The sequence below is a fragment of the Sphaerodactylus townsendi genome, linkage group LG02 (genome assembly GCF_021028975.2).
Source record: "Sphaerodactylus townsendi isolate TG3544 linkage group LG02, MPM_Stown_v2.3, whole genome shotgun sequence".
Lineage (NCBI taxonomy): Eukaryota > Metazoa > Chordata > Lepidosauria > Squamata > Sphaerodactylidae > Sphaerodactylus > Sphaerodactylus townsendi.
In genome coordinates, this window is record NC_059426.1 from 123,745,823 (window position 1) to 123,765,214 (window position 19,392).

General features: G+C 41.8%; 1 protein-coding gene across 1 annotated transcript in view; it reads left to right on the top strand.

Moving 5' to 3' along the window:
* The window catches only part of LOC125426346 (cytosolic phospholipase A2 epsilon-like), a 67,779-nt gene extending 50,802 nt beyond the window's left edge, over positions 1-16,977 (top strand). The window contains exons 15-20 of the mRNA XM_048484603.1: positions 403-540; positions 3,947-4,054; positions 4,886-5,077; positions 7,385-7,551; positions 10,427-10,613; positions 12,749-16,977. Of these exons, the coding sequence (XP_048340560.1) occupies positions 403-540; positions 3,947-4,054; positions 4,886-5,077; positions 7,385-7,551; positions 10,427-10,613; positions 12,749-12,966 (1,010 nt within the window). The 3' untranslated portion in view covers positions 12,967-16,977. The remainder of the gene's footprint in view (positions 1-402; positions 541-3,946; positions 4,055-4,885; positions 5,078-7,384; positions 7,552-10,426; positions 10,614-12,748) is intronic.
* The last annotated feature ends 2,415 nt before the right edge of the window (positions 16,978-19,392 follow it).

Here is a 19,392-nt window from a genome sequence, read left to right on the forward strand (position 1 = left end):
CCCTTGAAGCTGCTTCCCATAGAGCAGATATTGGACCAGAGCACAGAATAGCAACAAAAATTGCAGGGTCTTTATCATTTTTCTCTTTGTTCCTTCTACGTAAGAGTCTTAAATTAAGGGACAACTCACATAATCTTTGTTCTGAAATAATGTATGTATTGTGCGGCAGTGTGGGCACCAGACCTGGGGTTGCAGGTGTAAGCAACAGGAAAGAGTTGGAAGGATGTGACCCAAGTAACTGATACTTTTTGATAAACATGTATTATCACGTTATGACAAAGTCAATCAAAATGTGGAATACAAGTAAAATCCCCATGGGAGAGTTGCTTTTAATTTTTCATCTTAGAAACTAGCCCTACAATGTTAATGTTTTATCTTTTATCTTTTGTGTTTTCCTTGCAGAGTGGGTAGAATTCACACCCTATGAGGTAGGATTCCCAAAATATGGAGCCTTTGTTCATGCTGAAGATTTTGGAAGCCAATTTTACATGGGACGTTTGATGAAGAAGCTCCCAGAATCAAGGATCTGTTTCATGCAAGGTGATATATGGGGGATAAGAATGTTGATCTGATAGGAAGCATGTAACTGATAGTAAAGCTATAGCCTAAATTACTTGGAAACAACATCATCATGTTATAAGTACAGTGTTTTAAAGTCTTCTTTCAAGATTAAACTAGCTGTATCTTCTAAGTTCACTATCACCATCCCAGGGATGGAATCCTAGAGCTGGAAGAGACCCAAAGGGCCATCAAGTCCAACCCCCTGCAATGTAGGAACACATAATCAAAGCACTCCTGACAGATGGCCAATCAACCCCTGTTTAAAAAATTCTAAAGAAGGAGACTTCACCGCACTCTGAGGTAGTGCATTCCACTGCCGAACAGCCCTTACTATCAGGAAGTTTTTCCTGATCTTTTCCTGCACCTTGAACCCATAACTCCTGGTCCTAGTCTCTGGAGCAGCAGAAAACAAGCTTGCTCCCTCTTCAACATGACATCTCTTCAAATATCTAAACATAGCCATCATGTCACCTCTTCACCAAACTAAATATACCCAGCTCCCTAAGTCTCTCCTTGTACAGCATGGATTCCAGACCTTTTACCATTTTGTTAGCTCTCCTCTGGACCTATTCCAGCTTGTCAATATCCTTTTTGAAATGAGGTGCCCAGAACGGTACACAACATTCCAGGTGAGGTCTAAGCAATGCAGATAGAGAGGTACAATTACTTCCCTCGATCTAGACACTATACTTCCATTGATACAGCCCTGAATCACATTGACTTTCTTGGCCGCTGCATCACAGTGCTGACTCATGTTCAATTTGTGGTCTAACAACTCCCAGATCCCTTTTGCATGTAGTGTTGTCAAGCCAGGTGTCACCCATCCTACACCTATGCATTTCATTTTTTTCTGCCTAAGTGTAGTATCTTCCTTTTATCCCTGTTGAAATTTATTTTGTTTTGTTTTTGCAAGTGCTGAAGTCTGTACAGTATGATCACTTGAATTTTTTGTGAATTTTTTGCATATTGTAAAATTTTTAAGTTCATCTAACCTTGATCCATGTTTGTCAACTAATCACAAAAACTGCAGAATATTAAACATCTATTTTAAACATCTATTCAGAAGGCTGAACAGGGATTCATAGAACTGTAATGTCAGAATGTCACAGAAATAAATTTTCAGGAGAGCAGTTATGGTGCCCCATTTTTACAAGCAGGACTTCTTTTGTTGTTTGCTGCTCTATGTGATGTGTCATTTTGACATTAATTTTTAATGTAGGTTTATTATTGTAGTTTCTATTGGTATTAGTTGTATTTGTGAGCTAACTTGAAGAATCTCAGCTGGATCCAGAAGATTTCTGTGCTCTAAACACCTTGCGAAAGTGGAAATGTACTGTGCTGGCAGCTCATGCTGACTCAAACTTCTTTTACTGCAGCGTGCATTTCTGCTTATATAAAACATTGTGCAAGTAATTACAGGTTTTGTAGCATATTGAGGACTGTTTGTGCTAATGGAACTCTGCTGAGCAAGTTTGCATCTCTGGATCCAACCCTCCGAGTTGACAAGTGGCAGACCCAGAGGTGGGATCCAGCAGGTTCTCACAGGTTCCTGAGAGTAGGTTACTAATTATTTGTGTGTGCTGAGAGGGTGTTACTAATTGGTGATTTTGCCACGTGATTTTTGCCATAGTTACACCCCTCCTCTCAACAGTAGCGCGCAGAACTTGAAGCAGTCTAGCAGGAGGTGCACCGGTGTGCATGGCAGCCTGCGCCTGCGTGCAGTCGTTTCCCGCCCAAGGACCAGCGGAGCGGCTGCGTCCTTGCCACAGCCCCGCTCAGGAATGCCCCACCCCCGGAATGCCAGGCCACGCCCCCGTCATGCCCCGCCCAGCCCCATTGGTGCTACGCCACAGTTTGAATTCCACCACCATGGGAACCTGTTACTAAAATTTTTGGATCCCACCACTGGGCAGACCCATATTTTAAATAAATCATTTGTTTCCTGAAATGGGTTGTTTTGCAATCTACACTCAGAGAAGCAATCATTAAATGTAAATGTAAATAAATGAAAGCAGAGCACAGAACAGGAACTTCTACAGGATGTGACTGGTGAATGCATAAGGAAATATCCAGCACACCGATTTTGCTGTCGGAGGGCAAGACCACCTTTGATCGGAGCCCTTTGGTCCAATAACCACACAACATACTTGGCTGGAGTAAATTATTTGGCCGTAGCCATTTTTATTATACAATCAGGAGCGTGAGGCACAGTATGGGATTTTGATCTGTTCTGGGATGTTGCTGCAAAGCTCCAGCAGTTGGCCGCCTCTCACTGGAGCTTTGCCCTACTGTGGGGGCTCCACTGGGCGATCAGCCTCTTGCTGGAGCATCCCCCTGATTTAATGCTCAGCTGAGCAGTTGGCCTCCTGCTGTAGCATTCCCTACCAACAGGGGAGGGGTAGCTCCCCAGCTCCCCTCCCCTGGCCCTTTCAGATCAGTGCCCATGCGCCAAACCAAGAATGGCAAAGAAGCAGGTATTAACAAAATCCAAAGTTCTATGAGGAGAGGTGGATGGGCAAGTCGCTGGCCAGCCTAAGCACATGGCTGTCACAAAGGCTGGCCTGGCCTTTTATAGAGTATGGTTGGCCTCTTTTCTGATGATGTCACGGAATGAGTGCCGTGACGCCTGCCTGCCCTGCCAGGACATGACTAAGAGCCCACCTCTGCCCTTACAAGAGCTAAAGCTGGGGACTCCTTCCTGCCCGTCTTGAGCTGCAACTGCGGCTGTTCTGATTCACGGCTGCTCTTTATTCAAAATCCATTTGGAGAGAGGCAATACAACCCACTTTCTTCACTGGCCTGAGACCAGAGAGTTTCCAGATGTGGGAGCTGAAACAGGACTTTAAAACATTGTAGGAGGTCTCTATTTTGATAGAAATATCAGTGCTGGAGGATTGGGGGGTGGGGGCTACTCTGTTTCCCTGCTTTTTTTCTTATCTGAATCACAGTCTGAAACTGCTGCTCACCTCAGTGGGAAAAAAGCAGACACAATAAAGGCACCCATGTTTCTCTTCTGTGGCAACCTTTAAGCCTAAATTAGGCAGAAGAATAGTGCCAAAAAGCCTTATTTCCATACTACCACTATTTCAGTCACAAGGAAAGCTCCTTGGTAGCCAGATCAGATTGTGGATCCCCTCCATTGTATCTATGTTTTCCTGAGAGAGGTGGTGGCAGATTCCGCTAATCAGGCAGACATATTGCCTGTGTTAGCCTGTGTGTGCACACCGGTCACCAAGCTTTCTAATCTATCATAAAACATTTTAGGAGGCTGAAAGACTTTATAAAATGCTACTATGTTTGCTAATTTTTTTCAGCTCCTAGGATAAAATACAGCTTGGAAGGGGAAAAAGAACCCTTCCACTTTGTTAATATCTTCTTTTCATAGGGTTGTGGAGCAGTGTATTTTCCAAAAATCTGCTGGATGCCTGGCATGCAGCTGACCATTCAGAAGACTTCTGGAATAGATGGACCCAAGATGCTGTCACTGAAATTGGTACATTTTAAACATTACACATTTCAAAATCATTTCAGATGTAACCAGATATTTTTTACCTAGGGTTGCCAGCCTTCAAGTGGCAGCTGGAGATCTTTTGTTGTTACAACTGATTTCTAGGTGACAGATCAGTTCACCTGGACAAAATGGCCACTTCAGCAGGTGGATTCTATGGCATTATATCCCACTGAAGTCCCTCCCTTTCCCAAACCCACCTTCCTCTGGTCCCACACTCAAAATCTTCAGGTATTTCCCTGCCCAAAGCTGGCAATCTTAATTTTAGCTGGGATCAGCAATGTAGAACCCACTTAAATGTCAGTGTCCCAATTTATCAAATGGAATGGCTTGTTCCTTAGTGCATAGTTTGTTTCAATGTTGTGGTGTGAGTCAAAGCAAGATCAGCTAGATAGAGCCCTCAGTATGTGAGAGAGTTATTACCTGAAACCACCTGCTGTTATAACATTAAAATGTATTAACTATCTCTATGTGAAAGATGGCAATGGCCACTTTAGTGCAAAACTGATAATTACAGGCATAGAAATTTATAGAATTGCGTAATTTAATTAAATATTCTTATATTCATAATTCCTTGGGTAATTATGAATTTATGAAAAAGTGTTGTATTTTAGTTTTATTCCCTAGCCAATTGCAATGTATTTTTGTGGTTTCCACTGAAGCTCAACCTACAGGCGATTGCAACTATGCCAACTATATGCCAACTATAATACTTCATTTCAGTGCTTCCCTGGTTCACTTAAAGAACTTTTACAATATGTTACACTGGTACAAAAAAATCACACCTCATTAATATACTTTATTAAAATCTTTCAGAGGAAATACCTGATTTACCAGAAAGACCTTATGAGATGCCAACTAGCATGTTCACTCCTGCCGGAGGACTTTCCAGCACCCTGCGGGGTATTTTAACAGACCGTCCAGCAGTATCAAAGTATGACAATTTCTTAAAAGGGTTCCAAATGCACAATGAATACTCCCAGCATCCACGATTTTCTAAATGGAAAGGTACAGTAGTTGCATTCAGGTATCTTTGATTTCTTTTGGAAATCAGCAATATGAATAATTGCAAGTTAAAAGGATTTTATTTTGCTTATTAAAGAAAAGATTATTAACTGCTTCACCAAGTAGACTGGCCCTGTACTGTGCTCTAGCTGTTGTCTAGCTTAGGAGACAGAGGAGACTTCAAGGGGATGGTAGAAGCCATTCTGTCCACCAGACAAAACTCCCTTGCTCAGAGTTTGTCCCCGTCGGCTCTCCCCCTCTGCACCAGTGCCAGGAGGTTGGGCCCACTCCCAGCACTGGTGCAAGGGAATCAGAATGGAGGGAAATAGTTAAGGATCTTGTACAGGTGGTTAGTACTATGTTATGGTGTGCAGAAAGTATTGGTATCTCCACATCAAAAGGGGTTCACCTTTCAGTATTCCTTTCAGTTCTCTTGGGTCCCAGCTGTGTAGAACTGGAGCTTTCAAATCTTTTAAAGCAAATATTGTAATTGTAATATATGAACACTGCATTACATTGTTTCTTTAAGGCTGCACATTCTTTATGGCTGCATATACACAGTTTCTTTAAGGCTGCACATTCAAGCCAAATGCAGGCCTACATATCGTGGTAGCCACCTACTCACTTCAGACTTCAAAAATGATTGTACCCTTTTCCACAAAAAGAACTCAAGAGATTTGTGGATTCACCTGCAACATGTTCCTGGGTCGTCTTTGTGGTGGAATGCTCCGCCAGGGTCCTAATGACTGCCTTCCCTTCCCTTCCAGTTCTCATTCAGCGTCTAACACTCTTATCTAAGCTCTGCTTTTGTCAAAATCATTATTTTCTACGCTATTAAACATGTTACTTTGAAAAAAGAGCATTTATATTGTTCTGGATTGCTATTAGCAAGACTTACCTTTTTCTATAGTTGCACTGGCCATTTTGTTTCCTGCAGGCAATGTATCTGGAGCAATATAAATGTTTAATAGTGCAGGAAATGATGTTTTTGGCAAAGGCAGAGCTTAGATAGGATTGTTAGATGCTGCATGAGAATCTGTACTTCTTTGAAATGTGGAGACATGCTGCTACAATTTCCACCACAGCATGTGTGACCACATTTGGTTCTTTTAGTGGAAAATAGTATAAAAAATTGAAGTTTTCATATACCTAGAGGGTCACAGTTTGTGAACACTAGGCCTTGGGGATAATCAGTAATTCAAGAGTGAGCATGGGGTGGGGAAAGAGGCTATACTTACTGGTACCCCTCCTATACAAATACTTTGTATACCTTGTTTTAACCTTAGTCAAAAATAAGTTGCAGTCAGAAAGACTTTAATTAAGAATTTAATGTGACGTAACAATTGCTTCACTGGGCTTCAACATTAAATCTTAGCAAATATAAGATAACATGCAGAAAAAAAGCCTGTGTGCAACAAACCTTGTTGAAAGAATTACAACTTAGGAGAATCCCACACAGGGTTAGGAGAAAAACAGAAACCTTTACAATAAGCGTATTCAATTCTTTAGCTGGGGAACAGGTTTGCATAAGTTGTAATTTACTTTATGGGGATCTCATAAGTTGTAATTTACTTTGTGGAGTTTTCTTAAGTTGTAATTTACTTTCAACAAGATTTGTTGCATGCAGGATTTATTTGCTTGTTATCTTGTGTTTGATATGCTTTGGCGTTGAAGTCCAGTGAGGTGATAGTTATGTTACATTAAACTCTTAATTAAAGTTTTTCTGACTATAAACTAATTTTGACCAAGGTTGTCATGGTTGTAATTGTATTTGGATTCTTCCATCTGTGTTGCCAGTACTTTATCCCCCCCCCCCCCCCCACATGCACATAATAATGATTTCTTCTGTACATAGTCTTTGTTCATACAACTTGTACATAAAGCACTACATCTGTGAAGAAGAGCTAGTCAGTAGATAGAGATCAAGGGACAAGGACCATGGATATAATCCTGCACTTCCAGGCCACAGATTGATTGTTTGTACAGATTGATTGCCAGGGGATTTGTTTGGTAGGTCATAATTAACTGGCCATTCGCAAATTCTGCAGAGCTGCTTTCGAGGTACCCAGTTATAGCTAGAAAAATCTTGGAGAAACTAATCAGCATGGTCAGGACTGTGGAGGCCTCCTAGAACCAAGTCTAATAGCTTTGCATTGCATGACAGAAGAAAAGTAGGGAAGAAATATAATACATAGAGATCAAATTATTCTACTCAACAGGAAAAGCTATTCTTGTTAAAGAGCTAGAATGATATTTCATAGTTTCCTTGCTATGATGTTGTTATTTTGACAGAAGTGTTTTATTTTGTAGACACTGTCATTGATTCTACTCCTAATCAACTACAAGACCCTGAAGAACACCTGGAACTGGTTGATACAGCTTTCTTCTTTGATACCAGTTGTCCACCTCTTCTGAGACCAGAGAGGAAAGCAGATGTCATCCTGCACTTCAACTACACAGGGGGGTCACAAACTAAGGTTAGAATATTTCTTGAGTATATAGGTAATAACTTTTTGTCATGTGCCAATATTGCTCTAATATTAGAAGGAGAACATTATTACAATCCAGTTTATGGAAAGGGGATGCTATTCATATTATTGTTTCAAGTATTTATATTCTATTTCTATACGTTCAAAAAGATATAGTAACATAAAACCAACAAGAAGCAAAAGACAAATGACAGACAGATGTTGATCATTCCCTCATTCTATCTCTGTCCCAGAGTCAGGCATGAAGCTAGACTGAAATGAGTCAAGTGATAAAATGGCTTTGTCAAACAAATGTAAACCAAAAAAGACGTTTTAAGTACTTTTCTTAGGTTAAGTTTTACAGTTTAGGAATACAGCAGAATATTGAAATCTGATCTAATCCCATTATCTGGAATTGTTTCTGCACAATACAAATAAAACGTCTTGAGGATGATAAAAGAAGCATTTTGGGGAGGAACTCCACACAGCTTTTTCCCCAAAACATCCTCAAGACATTTTATTTCTGCTCAACCCGGGTTTTTTTTTTTAAAAACACACACTAAACTAGTGATCTTTTCCCCCAAGTCATTCCCTGCTTGCTGTGTGGAGTTCAGGAAACAATTTATTTCTCCTGCCTGATCTACAAGCTCTTACTTTTGGTCTCTCCCAATAGACATTTTCTGAGAAAAATCGTCAGTGCTGCCTGTTATTTGCTGAAGTTGCCCTAAGGTTTTTACTTTGTAGGCATCGCAGCTGGAATTTAAGTGAATTAAGTACATGAATTGACTCAGCTCTTCTGCTGGTTTTAGCAATATATAGTTTCTCCATTTTTAAAATTTTGAGCAGATGTCTTCAAAGCCACAAACACACAATATGGTAATCACAGTCAATTCTCATATCATGGCTTCGAAGACACCTCCTCGAAAATTTAAAAAATGGAATATTAGTCCTAATGATTTAGCCCTAAAGTGGGATTTGAAATATAAGCTTTGGCAAAACTGACACTGCTTAATAATTTCAGGGTCTTATGGCATTGGTAGGTGAATGAGTAAATCAACTTGAGATAGTATGGCTGGGCCAATGAAGACAAATCATTTTTTGCCCACAAACAGCCTCCTCCTAACTTCTCACCCACAACAATACCCCTCCGAGTATGGACATGAGCTCTGGGACTGGGGCCTGCAGTGAACCAAGATCCCAACTCTGTCCCCATATTCACTCTGAGAACACAATCACTGAACCTAATAACAGCCATACCATCTCATGTTTATTTTCTTGTTCATATACGGCATCAAATGTCAGCAATGTCCTTCCACTCTCTATACTATACACACAGATCAGTCCCCATGCAAAAGAATAAGTGGACATAAATCCAATATTAAAAATCACAACACTTTAAAAAAGTGGGAGAATATTTTAATCCTCCAGGTCATTCTATTGCTGACCTAATTATGGCAATCCTTAAACAGAGAAGCTTCAAGAGAGATTATAACATAAGATTTCTGCATTTGAGTTGATCTAGAAGTTTAGAACAATGAACCACTCAGAACTGAACGAGGGACATAGGGTTCTTATCTCACTACAAATGCTAATTTTCTGCCCTGAAGCATTTCTCCTTTGCTTTAATTAAGCTGATTGCAATGTGCACTGTATGTACTTCTGCATCCCAAGTTCCTGCTTAGCAATCCCCCCCCCCACCACACATGACTCAGAGATGTCTGTTCCACCTTGTATCTGATGGAAGGAAGCTTCGACTCTCAAAAGCTCATACCCTGAAAATGTTGTTGGTCTCTTAGGTGCTACTGAACTTGAATCTAGCTGTTCTGCTGCAGACCAACATGGCTGCACTCTGAAACTAACTTTCAGAAATGTTAATGCATTTCAAAACCATGCCAAATTTAATTCCTAATGGTCGATGACATATCTGGGGGGGGGGACACATTATCCAGGCACAATTCACCTGGGTCACATCTTGGCCACCCACCCTTTCCCTCTTCCCACCTTCCACAGGCCCCACACCCTCTCTTAGAACTCCCCCTGCCCCCTCCCAAAAAAGCTACAAACCTTTCCTCCATCTGAAAGGCACTGAGGCAATACATTGAGGACGGAGACAAGGCCAGAGAAGGAGCCTTGCTGTCATCCCCCAGTGTGTTGCTGATTGGTGCCACTCGGATGGAGGAAAGTAAGGTGAATTTTAGAAGAACAACGCCTTTAAAATTCACCTTACTTTCCTCTGTCTGAGCAGCACTGGTGCTGTCTCTTCCCCTGCCATTTCCCAAGACGCATGGACCTTGGGAAGCAAGGTGGAGGGCACAATCCTGCATGAGGGAGTGCAATTACTCCCTCATGCAGGATCCTGTAGTCATCCCCCTACCCTGCTTCCCCAGGGAATGCAGAATTGTGCCCCAACCTTGCTTCCCAGGGCCCAAGTGGCGGTGGGGGGGGGGGAAGACAGTACAGCACCACTCAGACAAATGAAAGTAAGAAGAATTTTGAAGGCACTGTTCCTTTAAAATTCATCTCACTTTCCTCTGTTCAAGCAGCACCGAACCAGTAACACACTGGGGGCAAAGGCAAGACCAGGGAGAGTGTGCTCCTTCCGTGGCCTTGTCCCCACCCTGAATGTGTTGCTTCAGTGCTGATCGGATGGAGGAAATAATTATAGGTCACAGAGGGTGGGTGGGAGGAATTCCGTCAGAGTTCTACTGGGGCTGGGCATGGGGTGGGCCCTTTTGTAAAGATTCACCACTGCTAATAGTTACGCAAACATATGATGAATTAAAGACATGGCAGACATGCTTGGTGCTATTTAAATGTAAGAGTTGCTTACAAGAATTCTAATTTGGTCTCGTTTAAAAATATTTTCCCATTTTGCATCCTCTAGCCTTTGGAGCAGGCTTCCACGTACTTCTCAGAGCAAGGAATCCCATTTCCCAAGATCCTGCTAAATGAAGAAGAAAAGAAAAACTTAAAGGAATGCTATGTGTTTGACGAGGAAGACAACCCAGATGCTCCCATAGTGATTTATTTCCCACTAGTGAATGACTCCTTTCAGAGATATGTTGCACCTGGTGAGTTGATAGTACCATTACAAAATATGACTGTGGCTTCTACTTTATCCTAAATACATGTAGATCCTCCTGTATTTTTTTAAGAAATTTGTCTGACTGGATTCCTTAGAACTCACACAAAACACTTACACACACACACACACACACACACACACACACACACACACACACACACACACACACACACACACACACAGAGAGAGAGAGAGAGAGAGAGAGAGAGAGAGAGAGAGAGAGAGAGAGAGAGAGAGAGAGAGAGAGAGAGCTGCTTTACATCTTCAGATGCGCAGAGGGCCACCAAACTGCCTGTTTTGCCTGGCATCATTTTCTCCAGAGTATCACCTTGATAGAAAATGGTCTTTTCCCTCCCATACTCTTTTCCTGAATATGCCGTACTGTGAAGGATACAGCTTGGACAGAGAAAATGGCACCGGGGGTGGGGGGAAGGCTTAGTTTCCTGTCCTTTTGGACCACTTTCCTGGCCAAATTAGCCACCCATAGGCAATGATTACAAAATATGGAAAATACAGGCAACATGTAATTATATAAAATTCAAATATAATGGAAGTAAAGTGCAAGAGACTGTTAATACTCATACTAATTGGTACTGACCTCATGCATCTGATGGAGAGGACACTAGTCCTTAGAAGCATATGCTAGGATAAATTGTCTTTCCTAAAGTGAAGTTAGAATAGTGTTTTACAGTGCAGTCCTATGCAGAGTTACTCCAGTCTAAGTCCAGTGATTTTAATTTGCTTAGACTGAAGTAACACAGCACAGGATTGCTCTGTCAGCTTTATTCTAGTCCTCTGAAGTAGGTTCTGCTATAAACAGAGAGAGTTGCTTTGTTCAGACATAATATAAAACTATATATATGGTTATAACTAACTATGATCTGTTAGATTAAATAAGAAGTCAATATTGGAAGTTCATTTATTAACCACAGCTATTCTTAGCAATGGCTGCTTCCATGCAGGAATAATTCTCTATGTAGCTTCCCCTCCCAATGAAGATGAAGAACCAGATTAATATTTTTATGGGGAGGGAAATTTCTTCTTCCAAAATTCATTTTTTAAATATGTAGCCATTGATTTTTGTTGTTCTCTTTTTTCTCTTTTAAAAGAGGGGTTTCTATTCCATTCCTCTTTGAAGAGAAATCAGTGACCTTTTTATAGTTTGCAGCTGTTTTCTGTTACAAAATACAAGGTCCATCAGGAGGATAGGAAAGTTTGGGAAAACATTGCCTGCCTCTAGTGGTGTAGCTATAATGGGGACACCTGGGGACAAATGCCCCAGGTGCCCCCAGCTAGTCATATGGGGGGGCAGAAAATTTCCCCCACACACTTTTCCCTCACCCCGCCAGGCCTGGCAGAAGCTTCTCAGCTGGCTGCTCTTTTTCAGCTGGCTGCTCTTTGCAGCTGGCTGAACTAAGGTAAGTAGGCAGGGGGAGGGTGTGTGGAGGCAGAGCTACAACATTTTTCATTTGAACGTTTTTCGTTGAAAAATGAAAGCTGGGAATTCAGTTGATCTAGTAGATAGACAGTTACAATGTTGTGACACTATAGTAATGGGTTAAAAAAGAAGAAATTGTAGCCAGGGTTGGGAAGAGGGTAGAATAATAAAATAACGGTACCTAGGACATCCCAAAATGCACAACTTTCCATCTGTGGTACACAATTTTGAAAGATTGTACCAAACCAGGTTTGGTAAACATTGCCATAAACACGGGCAAAACCTGGGAACTGGGAAAATAGAGGAACAGCAAATAATGACTTCAGCCAGGATTTGTTGATACACACCAGAAACAAATGATCATTTTATCTTTTAGGAACCAGGCTAAAATATTCCTTTTCCCCCAGATTTTTATTCTAGGTTTTATCTTTTAAACATTTAATGTTCTAATTCTTCAATTTTATTTACATAACTTTAGACTGTTCTTTGTCTATTTTATGCTGCTGTTATACCCTAGTTTGATGTAATGTTACTGGCTTGTTTTAATGGCACAGGCTTAATTTTAATTACTATGTTTAATGGGGCTGAGATAGTGCTTCTGCCCTTCCCAATGTGCCATCCTGTGTCACAGACTAGGAGATGACCTGGGTATGGTGATGACTTCCTTTTCTTTTCTTCTGCAGGAATGGAACGAAGTGCAGCTGAAATGCCACTGGCTAATATTGATCTCTTTAGTGCCTTTTCTCCATATTCTACAAGACAGTTCTCCCTGCAAGAGGAGGATTTCAACAAGCTCCTCAATCTCACTAATCACAATGTGCAGAATAATGCAAACACAATCTTTCATGTTTTACAAAAGGCAGTAGAAAGGAAGAAACAGAGGCAGTCTTCACACACATAATCATCATGAATATTTCTTCTTTATTCTCTAAGAAGAAAGAACTAGGTGAAAATGGACTAGAAGCATGACTTGAATTCTGGCTGCTGAAAGTTACTCCTGATTATCCTCATGCATTTGACAGAGGGTAGTTCCATGTGTGCTTGAAAACCCCATAAAACTGGAAAATATGCTGCATTTCTTACCTTTAAAACAGACCGCACAAATACATAAATCTCAAATAGAACTAAAATTAAAAAGGCACAATTAAACTAAAAGTTTTAAAAACAAAAGAATCAGTTCATACATAATAACTCAGCCTAGTAATATAACAACTAATCACAGTGATACAGATATATCCAAAATTGCGAACAATGGTGGTTTGTGGTGGTGGTAGACTTAGAAGTCCTAGTTTCCCAGGACAAGGTGTGTACCATTACATTGCAATAAAAAGTACACTGAGTACTGAAAACAAAAATCCAGTCTAAAGATTAAATGATCCATCCTTAGTGGGTGTAAACCACTCTCTGCATAATGTACCTTTTCCAGACTAGGAAGTGGTACCTTTGACACTCCCTCACTTAACATAAGAATCCCAACAATACAGCAGTAATTAAACAGGCTGCCTTTGAGAAAAGTAGACTCTGCATACCATTGAAGTCTATACTGGAGAACTAGAGAAATGCAATTTCCCCACCTCACCCGGTCTCACTGCAGCTTCTTTGCCCCTGAACTTGTATTTCATCAAGTCAATGGACCCAAAGAAACAGTACAGAAGAGCAAATTTGGAACACAAATTTGCAGTGAAAAGGGTAATAAGTGAAACTTCTCTTCCCTCCTCCACAGTTGGAAGAGCCAATCCATTGGAGGAGCTGCTGCTGTGCCAACAAAACCGTGCAATATGGTAATTTTTGCTCCTAACGTTTATCCCGCATCTATGGCTGGCATCTTCAGAAGCATGTCCAGACAGAAATGATCTCACCATGACATGTCTCTGAACGTGCCAGACATAGATGCTGGAGAAACGTTAGGAGCAAAAACTACCAACCATGACTACACAGCCTGGAAAATCCGAAACAGCCAGTTGATTCCGGCTGTGAAAGCCAGCCACAATACATACATGCACACAGACAGTGAAAAACAGCGCACACCTTTTGAAATCTTGATGGCTGTGATGAATTGTTTTTGAAAAATAAGAAAAAAACGAGACAATATATAATTATGTACTCAATACAAATTAAATATGCAGAATATATATATATAAAGTTTTTATATATATAAAGTTACTGTAGGAATAATGAATAATGCCAGGACTTTTCATATTTATATTTCTATATCAGATTTAATATACTGTCCCATCCCCAAAGGGCTCTGGGCGGTATACAACCAATAAAACAACCACATTAAATCATGATCACTAAAACAACATTTTTAAATACCTGCTAAACGCAACCTCCATCTTAAAATCAGATGACATAAACAATGGACTCATTGGGTGGTTGGCGTAATATGGACAAGCCCCCAAGGTAGAATATGGGGCGCAGGGGACGGCATCTTCAATGGCCGACCTCCCCAAAAACCCGGAGGAACAACTTTGTCTTGCACGCCTTCTGGAACTGTTCTAGGTTCTGCAAGGCCCGGATGGCTGGGGGGAGAGTGTTCCACCAGGTTGGGTCCAGGACACTAAAGGCCCTGGCTTTAGGCCTTTAGTATCATGGAGGGGCCCAGGACCACCAGCAAATTGGCCTCTGCCAAACGCAGAGGTCCAACAGGGACATTTGGGGATATTTTTCATATACTGTTGGTTTCAATTAAATGTTGGTACATTGCCCCAGTGTGTATCTTTCTCATAAAAGAAAGGATGTTATATTTAAGCATAAAAACAATAAAAGATAATAAAATGATAGAAAAACTAGCACCAAATTAGTCAAGAATGAAAAATATCAAAGAGGTTGAAGTCAAAATATTTATTTTTATCTGCAATAGAAAATTTAACAAAATATCATAGTTATAAAGATGCCAGTGAGAAATATGGAACATGTATAGGGTAATAAGGTATATTTAGCAAATCCTGGATACAGAAAATAGAAACTGATGTCACCTAGCTGATGCAATCAACCTAAGGGGAGTCAGAGAAAAGGCTGAAACATTTGGCTAGTAACTACAAACCAACCATTGGGGTTGGAACCTAATAACAATTACATTCCAAAAATAAAAGGCAACATTTAAAATAATCTGAGGTACGCATCCAATTTATTTACCTTACTTTTTTACATATTTGAATTTCTATAGAGTAGATTAATTGTATGTATTTTTCTTGCTTTTTCCTATTTTTCAGAAATATTTTTTTTAATTCCAGATTATTGCTCAAAGACATATGCCATTCTGTGGTCAAGGTGTTATTCTCACATTATTCTCAGGCTTTCATTTTGGTGATTCAAAGAAATTGATAAATATGAACAAGAATATGCAGAACAGTTCAGGATTTAAAATCAGTTGATTATGCTTTATCAGTGGTTAACATGCTTTTGCTTTGAAGTTTTGTGTGCATCACAGATCTTTGATCTCCAACTCTCCCCTCTTGTATGTTTGGAATTTATGTTCTGAATATACCTAATAATGATCTGCAAAGTTGCCCTGGTTTTTCATGTTGTATGCGTGTCCATGATTGGAACATTTAACTATGAATATATTCCAGGATTTCTCAACTGGAGTTCTGTGGCACCCTAGGGTTCTATGAGAAGTCACTAGGGATTCCCTGGGAGATCACGATTTATTTTTTAAAATTTAAAACATTTAAATTCTGGCAATGCATTCTTACAGAGATGAACAAAAATCTGGTTGCAACTCTTATCTGAGCTCTCTGGCAGTGCACTATAGTCTTTCCATTTTGAAAGGCTGTTATTAGTTCAACAACTTCTCTAATAAATACCTGATCCCCACATGGGATTTCAGAGAATATGTTGGTGGTGGTATCCATATTCTGGTTGGTCCTTTCTGTACAAACAAAGATGTCATGGGGATGTCTTAAAGAAAGTGGTTGCTCATTTTTTGTCTAGATAGTGTGGACAAATAAAGTGTGTAAGGAGAAAGCGTTTTTTTCTCACTGTCGGTTTCTTCACAGCATGTACCCATCATTTTCTGCTGCAGGGATTGATTGTGCCACCCGCCGTTAATGCCATTCATCGTGCCGCTCTAAGTTGTCCCAGTGCTGTTTCCTTTGCTTGCATTATAGGTGGCTGCTATTTCAGTTTGTATAATTCACGATTAAGCTAAGTTTTCCTTGCCGACAATGTTCATCCCCCCCCATTTTTTGTTTTCAATGAAGTATCTTCAGAACTACAAGGACACAATATGAAAATCAGCTGTGATTCTCATATTGTGTTTTTGTAGCTGTGAAGACACTTCATTGAAAACAACACAAAAATGGGGGGGGGAGACACATGTGCATCATCGGCAGGGAAAACTTAGTTTATTCATGTACTTTACAAGCTGAAATAGTGGCCCCCTGCAATGCAAGTTCAGGAAACAGGCACAGTCCTGGGAACAACTAGCGGCAGGCAGCATAGTGAATCCCGGCAACAGAAAATGGCTGGCACAAGCTACAGAGAAACCAAAAGTGAGAGCTTTAAACTTGGGTGGGAAAGATAAGATGTTATTTTCAAATAAGATGTGCCTTTTAAAAAAAAACACCCCAGGTTGAGCAGAAATAAAGTGACCTGAGGATGTCTTGAGGGAAAAGTTGTGCAAAATTTTCTCCCCAAATGCTTCTTTTCATGTTCTCAAGACATTTTATTTGTGTTGTGCAGAAAGCACTTTTATATAGTTGAATCCATTCTTAATTTTTTGACACAAGAAAGGGGAGACCATGGAGGCTATGCTGCAGGAGAGGATAAAGTGCATTTTTCAAGAAATTAATGGACTCATCCAGCATGACCTTTGACATCAATCTCTCCCTCCTGTGCTGTTTTCTTGCAATTTTCCTGTAGTTATTTTATCCTGTTTTCTTAAATAAACTTCATTTATTAAGCCGTGTCTGAGCATCAAGTGTGGCAATTTTTAAAGAGCAGGTCTGTCAAAGTAGAGGAGGATTCTAGAATTCGAGAGGCAGTAGAAGGCAGCTGAACAGAGAGCAAAATGTGAATTCTGTTTTTGGGGGGTTGGTCTTAAAACCATACCTTTAACTGTGTGTGCGTGTTTTAGGACCTCTTTGTGTTTTTTGAGTGCCTGGGAAGGATTTGTTTGTGTGGGCTTTTTTCTTTTTGGTGTGTGTGTGGGGCGTGAAGTGGTGCTTCTGAGAAGTGGTGCTTCTGGTGAGTCACCAGCTCTATTTTAGCTGCCATAAGGCTCTTTTGAGAAATCTCTGAGGCAACCAGTTTTTAGCAGTACTATATGGGTCTATCTCTATAGCACAAAAGTTTGACCATTCCCCCCCCCCCCCAAAAAAAAAAGCTGGAATAGAACACACTGGAAATGGGTTAGGGGAGAGTCTGTTTAGTCAGTGTGTGAGGTTGCCTCAAGTCAGTGGCGTATTTGCCCTGGGCGCCACTCTTCTGGTCACGTGGGGGTGCAAAATCGCCCTCCCCCACATGACCAGGAAGACAGCAGTGTGTGTGGTGGGGCGGAGCCAGGTGCCCTTGACCCTGCCCATGTCAATGAGCAAGGACTGTAGCATCAGACCCTTGCGGGTCTGACCCTCTAAGGGTGTGTGAGCCTTTTCTGCCACAGGCTCAGACCCTTGCGGGACTGTAGCATCAGACCCTTGTAGGTCAACCCTGTAAGGTTTGAGGCTGGGCCAGCTCCCCCTAACCCACTAGCACCTGCATCGGAGGAGCTACTTCTCTCTGAGCCCTGAACGAGGACTGCTGTGGCCACCTTGCCTATGCCCAGCCCCTCTTTCAGGTGAGGAAGACTGACCAACCCTGCCTGGTACCTTTCCATTGCCCTGCTGCAATCTCAGGGGCCCTGAACATCTCCTGCCATGCCTGAGCCCACTGGCGTTCCTGCCTAGGGACATGGGGTACCCCTTGTCCCCGGGCGCATCGATTGAGGTCACGTGGGGGGCGCCAAAACATCCTCCTACACAGCGAGGGATTGAGCAAGCCCTAGAAAGCAGGCACTGAAGCAGCCGACTGCTCCCAGTGCCTGTCGTAGCCCTGCCCACTCTGTACGGTGGCCTGGAGTGTCCAGGGGGCAGGGGAGAAGTCCCACTGGGCTCTCAGGAGCAGGACTGGGGAGCTCCGCCTCCCCTCCCTCTAACCCAGCATGCCTTATTCGCCTTAAATTAAGTGTGGCATTACTCAGAAGCCTTCTCCCAGGCAGCTGGGCGCCGGCAGGCACAGGAAAAGGCAAGCTGAGCAGGGAGCCCAGAAGCAGGAGCAGAACTGAAGATGATGCTGACGTTTGCTTGGTAAACCTTCAGATGGGCGGTGACTTGTGAGAGATTAGATTTACATGCTTAAAAGTTAATTCCCACTTGCACTGGCTTGGAGCTGTTTCTCAGGCTAGCAGCCTACCTCACAGGGTTGGTGTGAGGACACAATTAGGAAAGTGGTGGGGAGGGAGCCATGCCTGTTTTGCTGGAGGTAGGAGGTGATTTGTGAGAGATGATGCTGATGTTTGTTTGGTAAACCTTCAGATGGGGGGTGACTTGTGAGAGATTTACATGCTTAAAAGTTAATTCCCCTTGCACTGGCTTGGAGCTGTTTCTTAGGCTAGCAGCCTACCTCACAGGGTTGGTGTGAGGACACAATTAGGAAAGTGGTGGGGAGAGAGCCATGCCTGTTTTGCTGGGGGTAGGAGGTGATTTGTGAGAGATGATGCTGATGTTTGTTTGGTAAACCATCAGATGGGGTGACTCTTGTGAGAGATCTTACATGCTTAAAAGTTAATTCCCCTTGCACTGGCTTGGAGCTGTTTCTCAGGGCTAGGGCAGCCTACCTCACAGGGTTGGTGTGAGGGACACACATTAGGGAAAGTGGTGGGGAGAGAGCCATGCCTTGCTCTTTGCTGGGGGGTAGGAGGTGATTTGTGAGAGATGATGCTGATGGTTGCTTGGTAAACCATCAGATGGGGGGGTGACTTGTGAGAGATTTTACATGCTTAAAAAAGTTACATTCCCACTCTGCACTGGCTTGGAGCTGTTTCTCAAGGCTAGCAGCCTACCTCACAGGAGTTGGTGTGAGGGACACAATAAGGAAAGGGGTGGGGAGGGAGCCATGCCTGTTTTGCTTGGGAGGGGTAGGAGGTGATTTTGTGAGAGATGATGCTAATGTTTGCTTGGTAAAGCCTTCAGATGGGGGGGTGATTTGTAGAGAGATTTTACATGCTTAAAAGTTAATTCCCCACTCTTGCACTGGCTTGGAGCTCTTTCTGAGGCTAACAACCTACCTCATAGGGTTGGTGTGAGGACACAATTAGGAAAGAGAGTTGGTGGGGAGAAAGCCATTT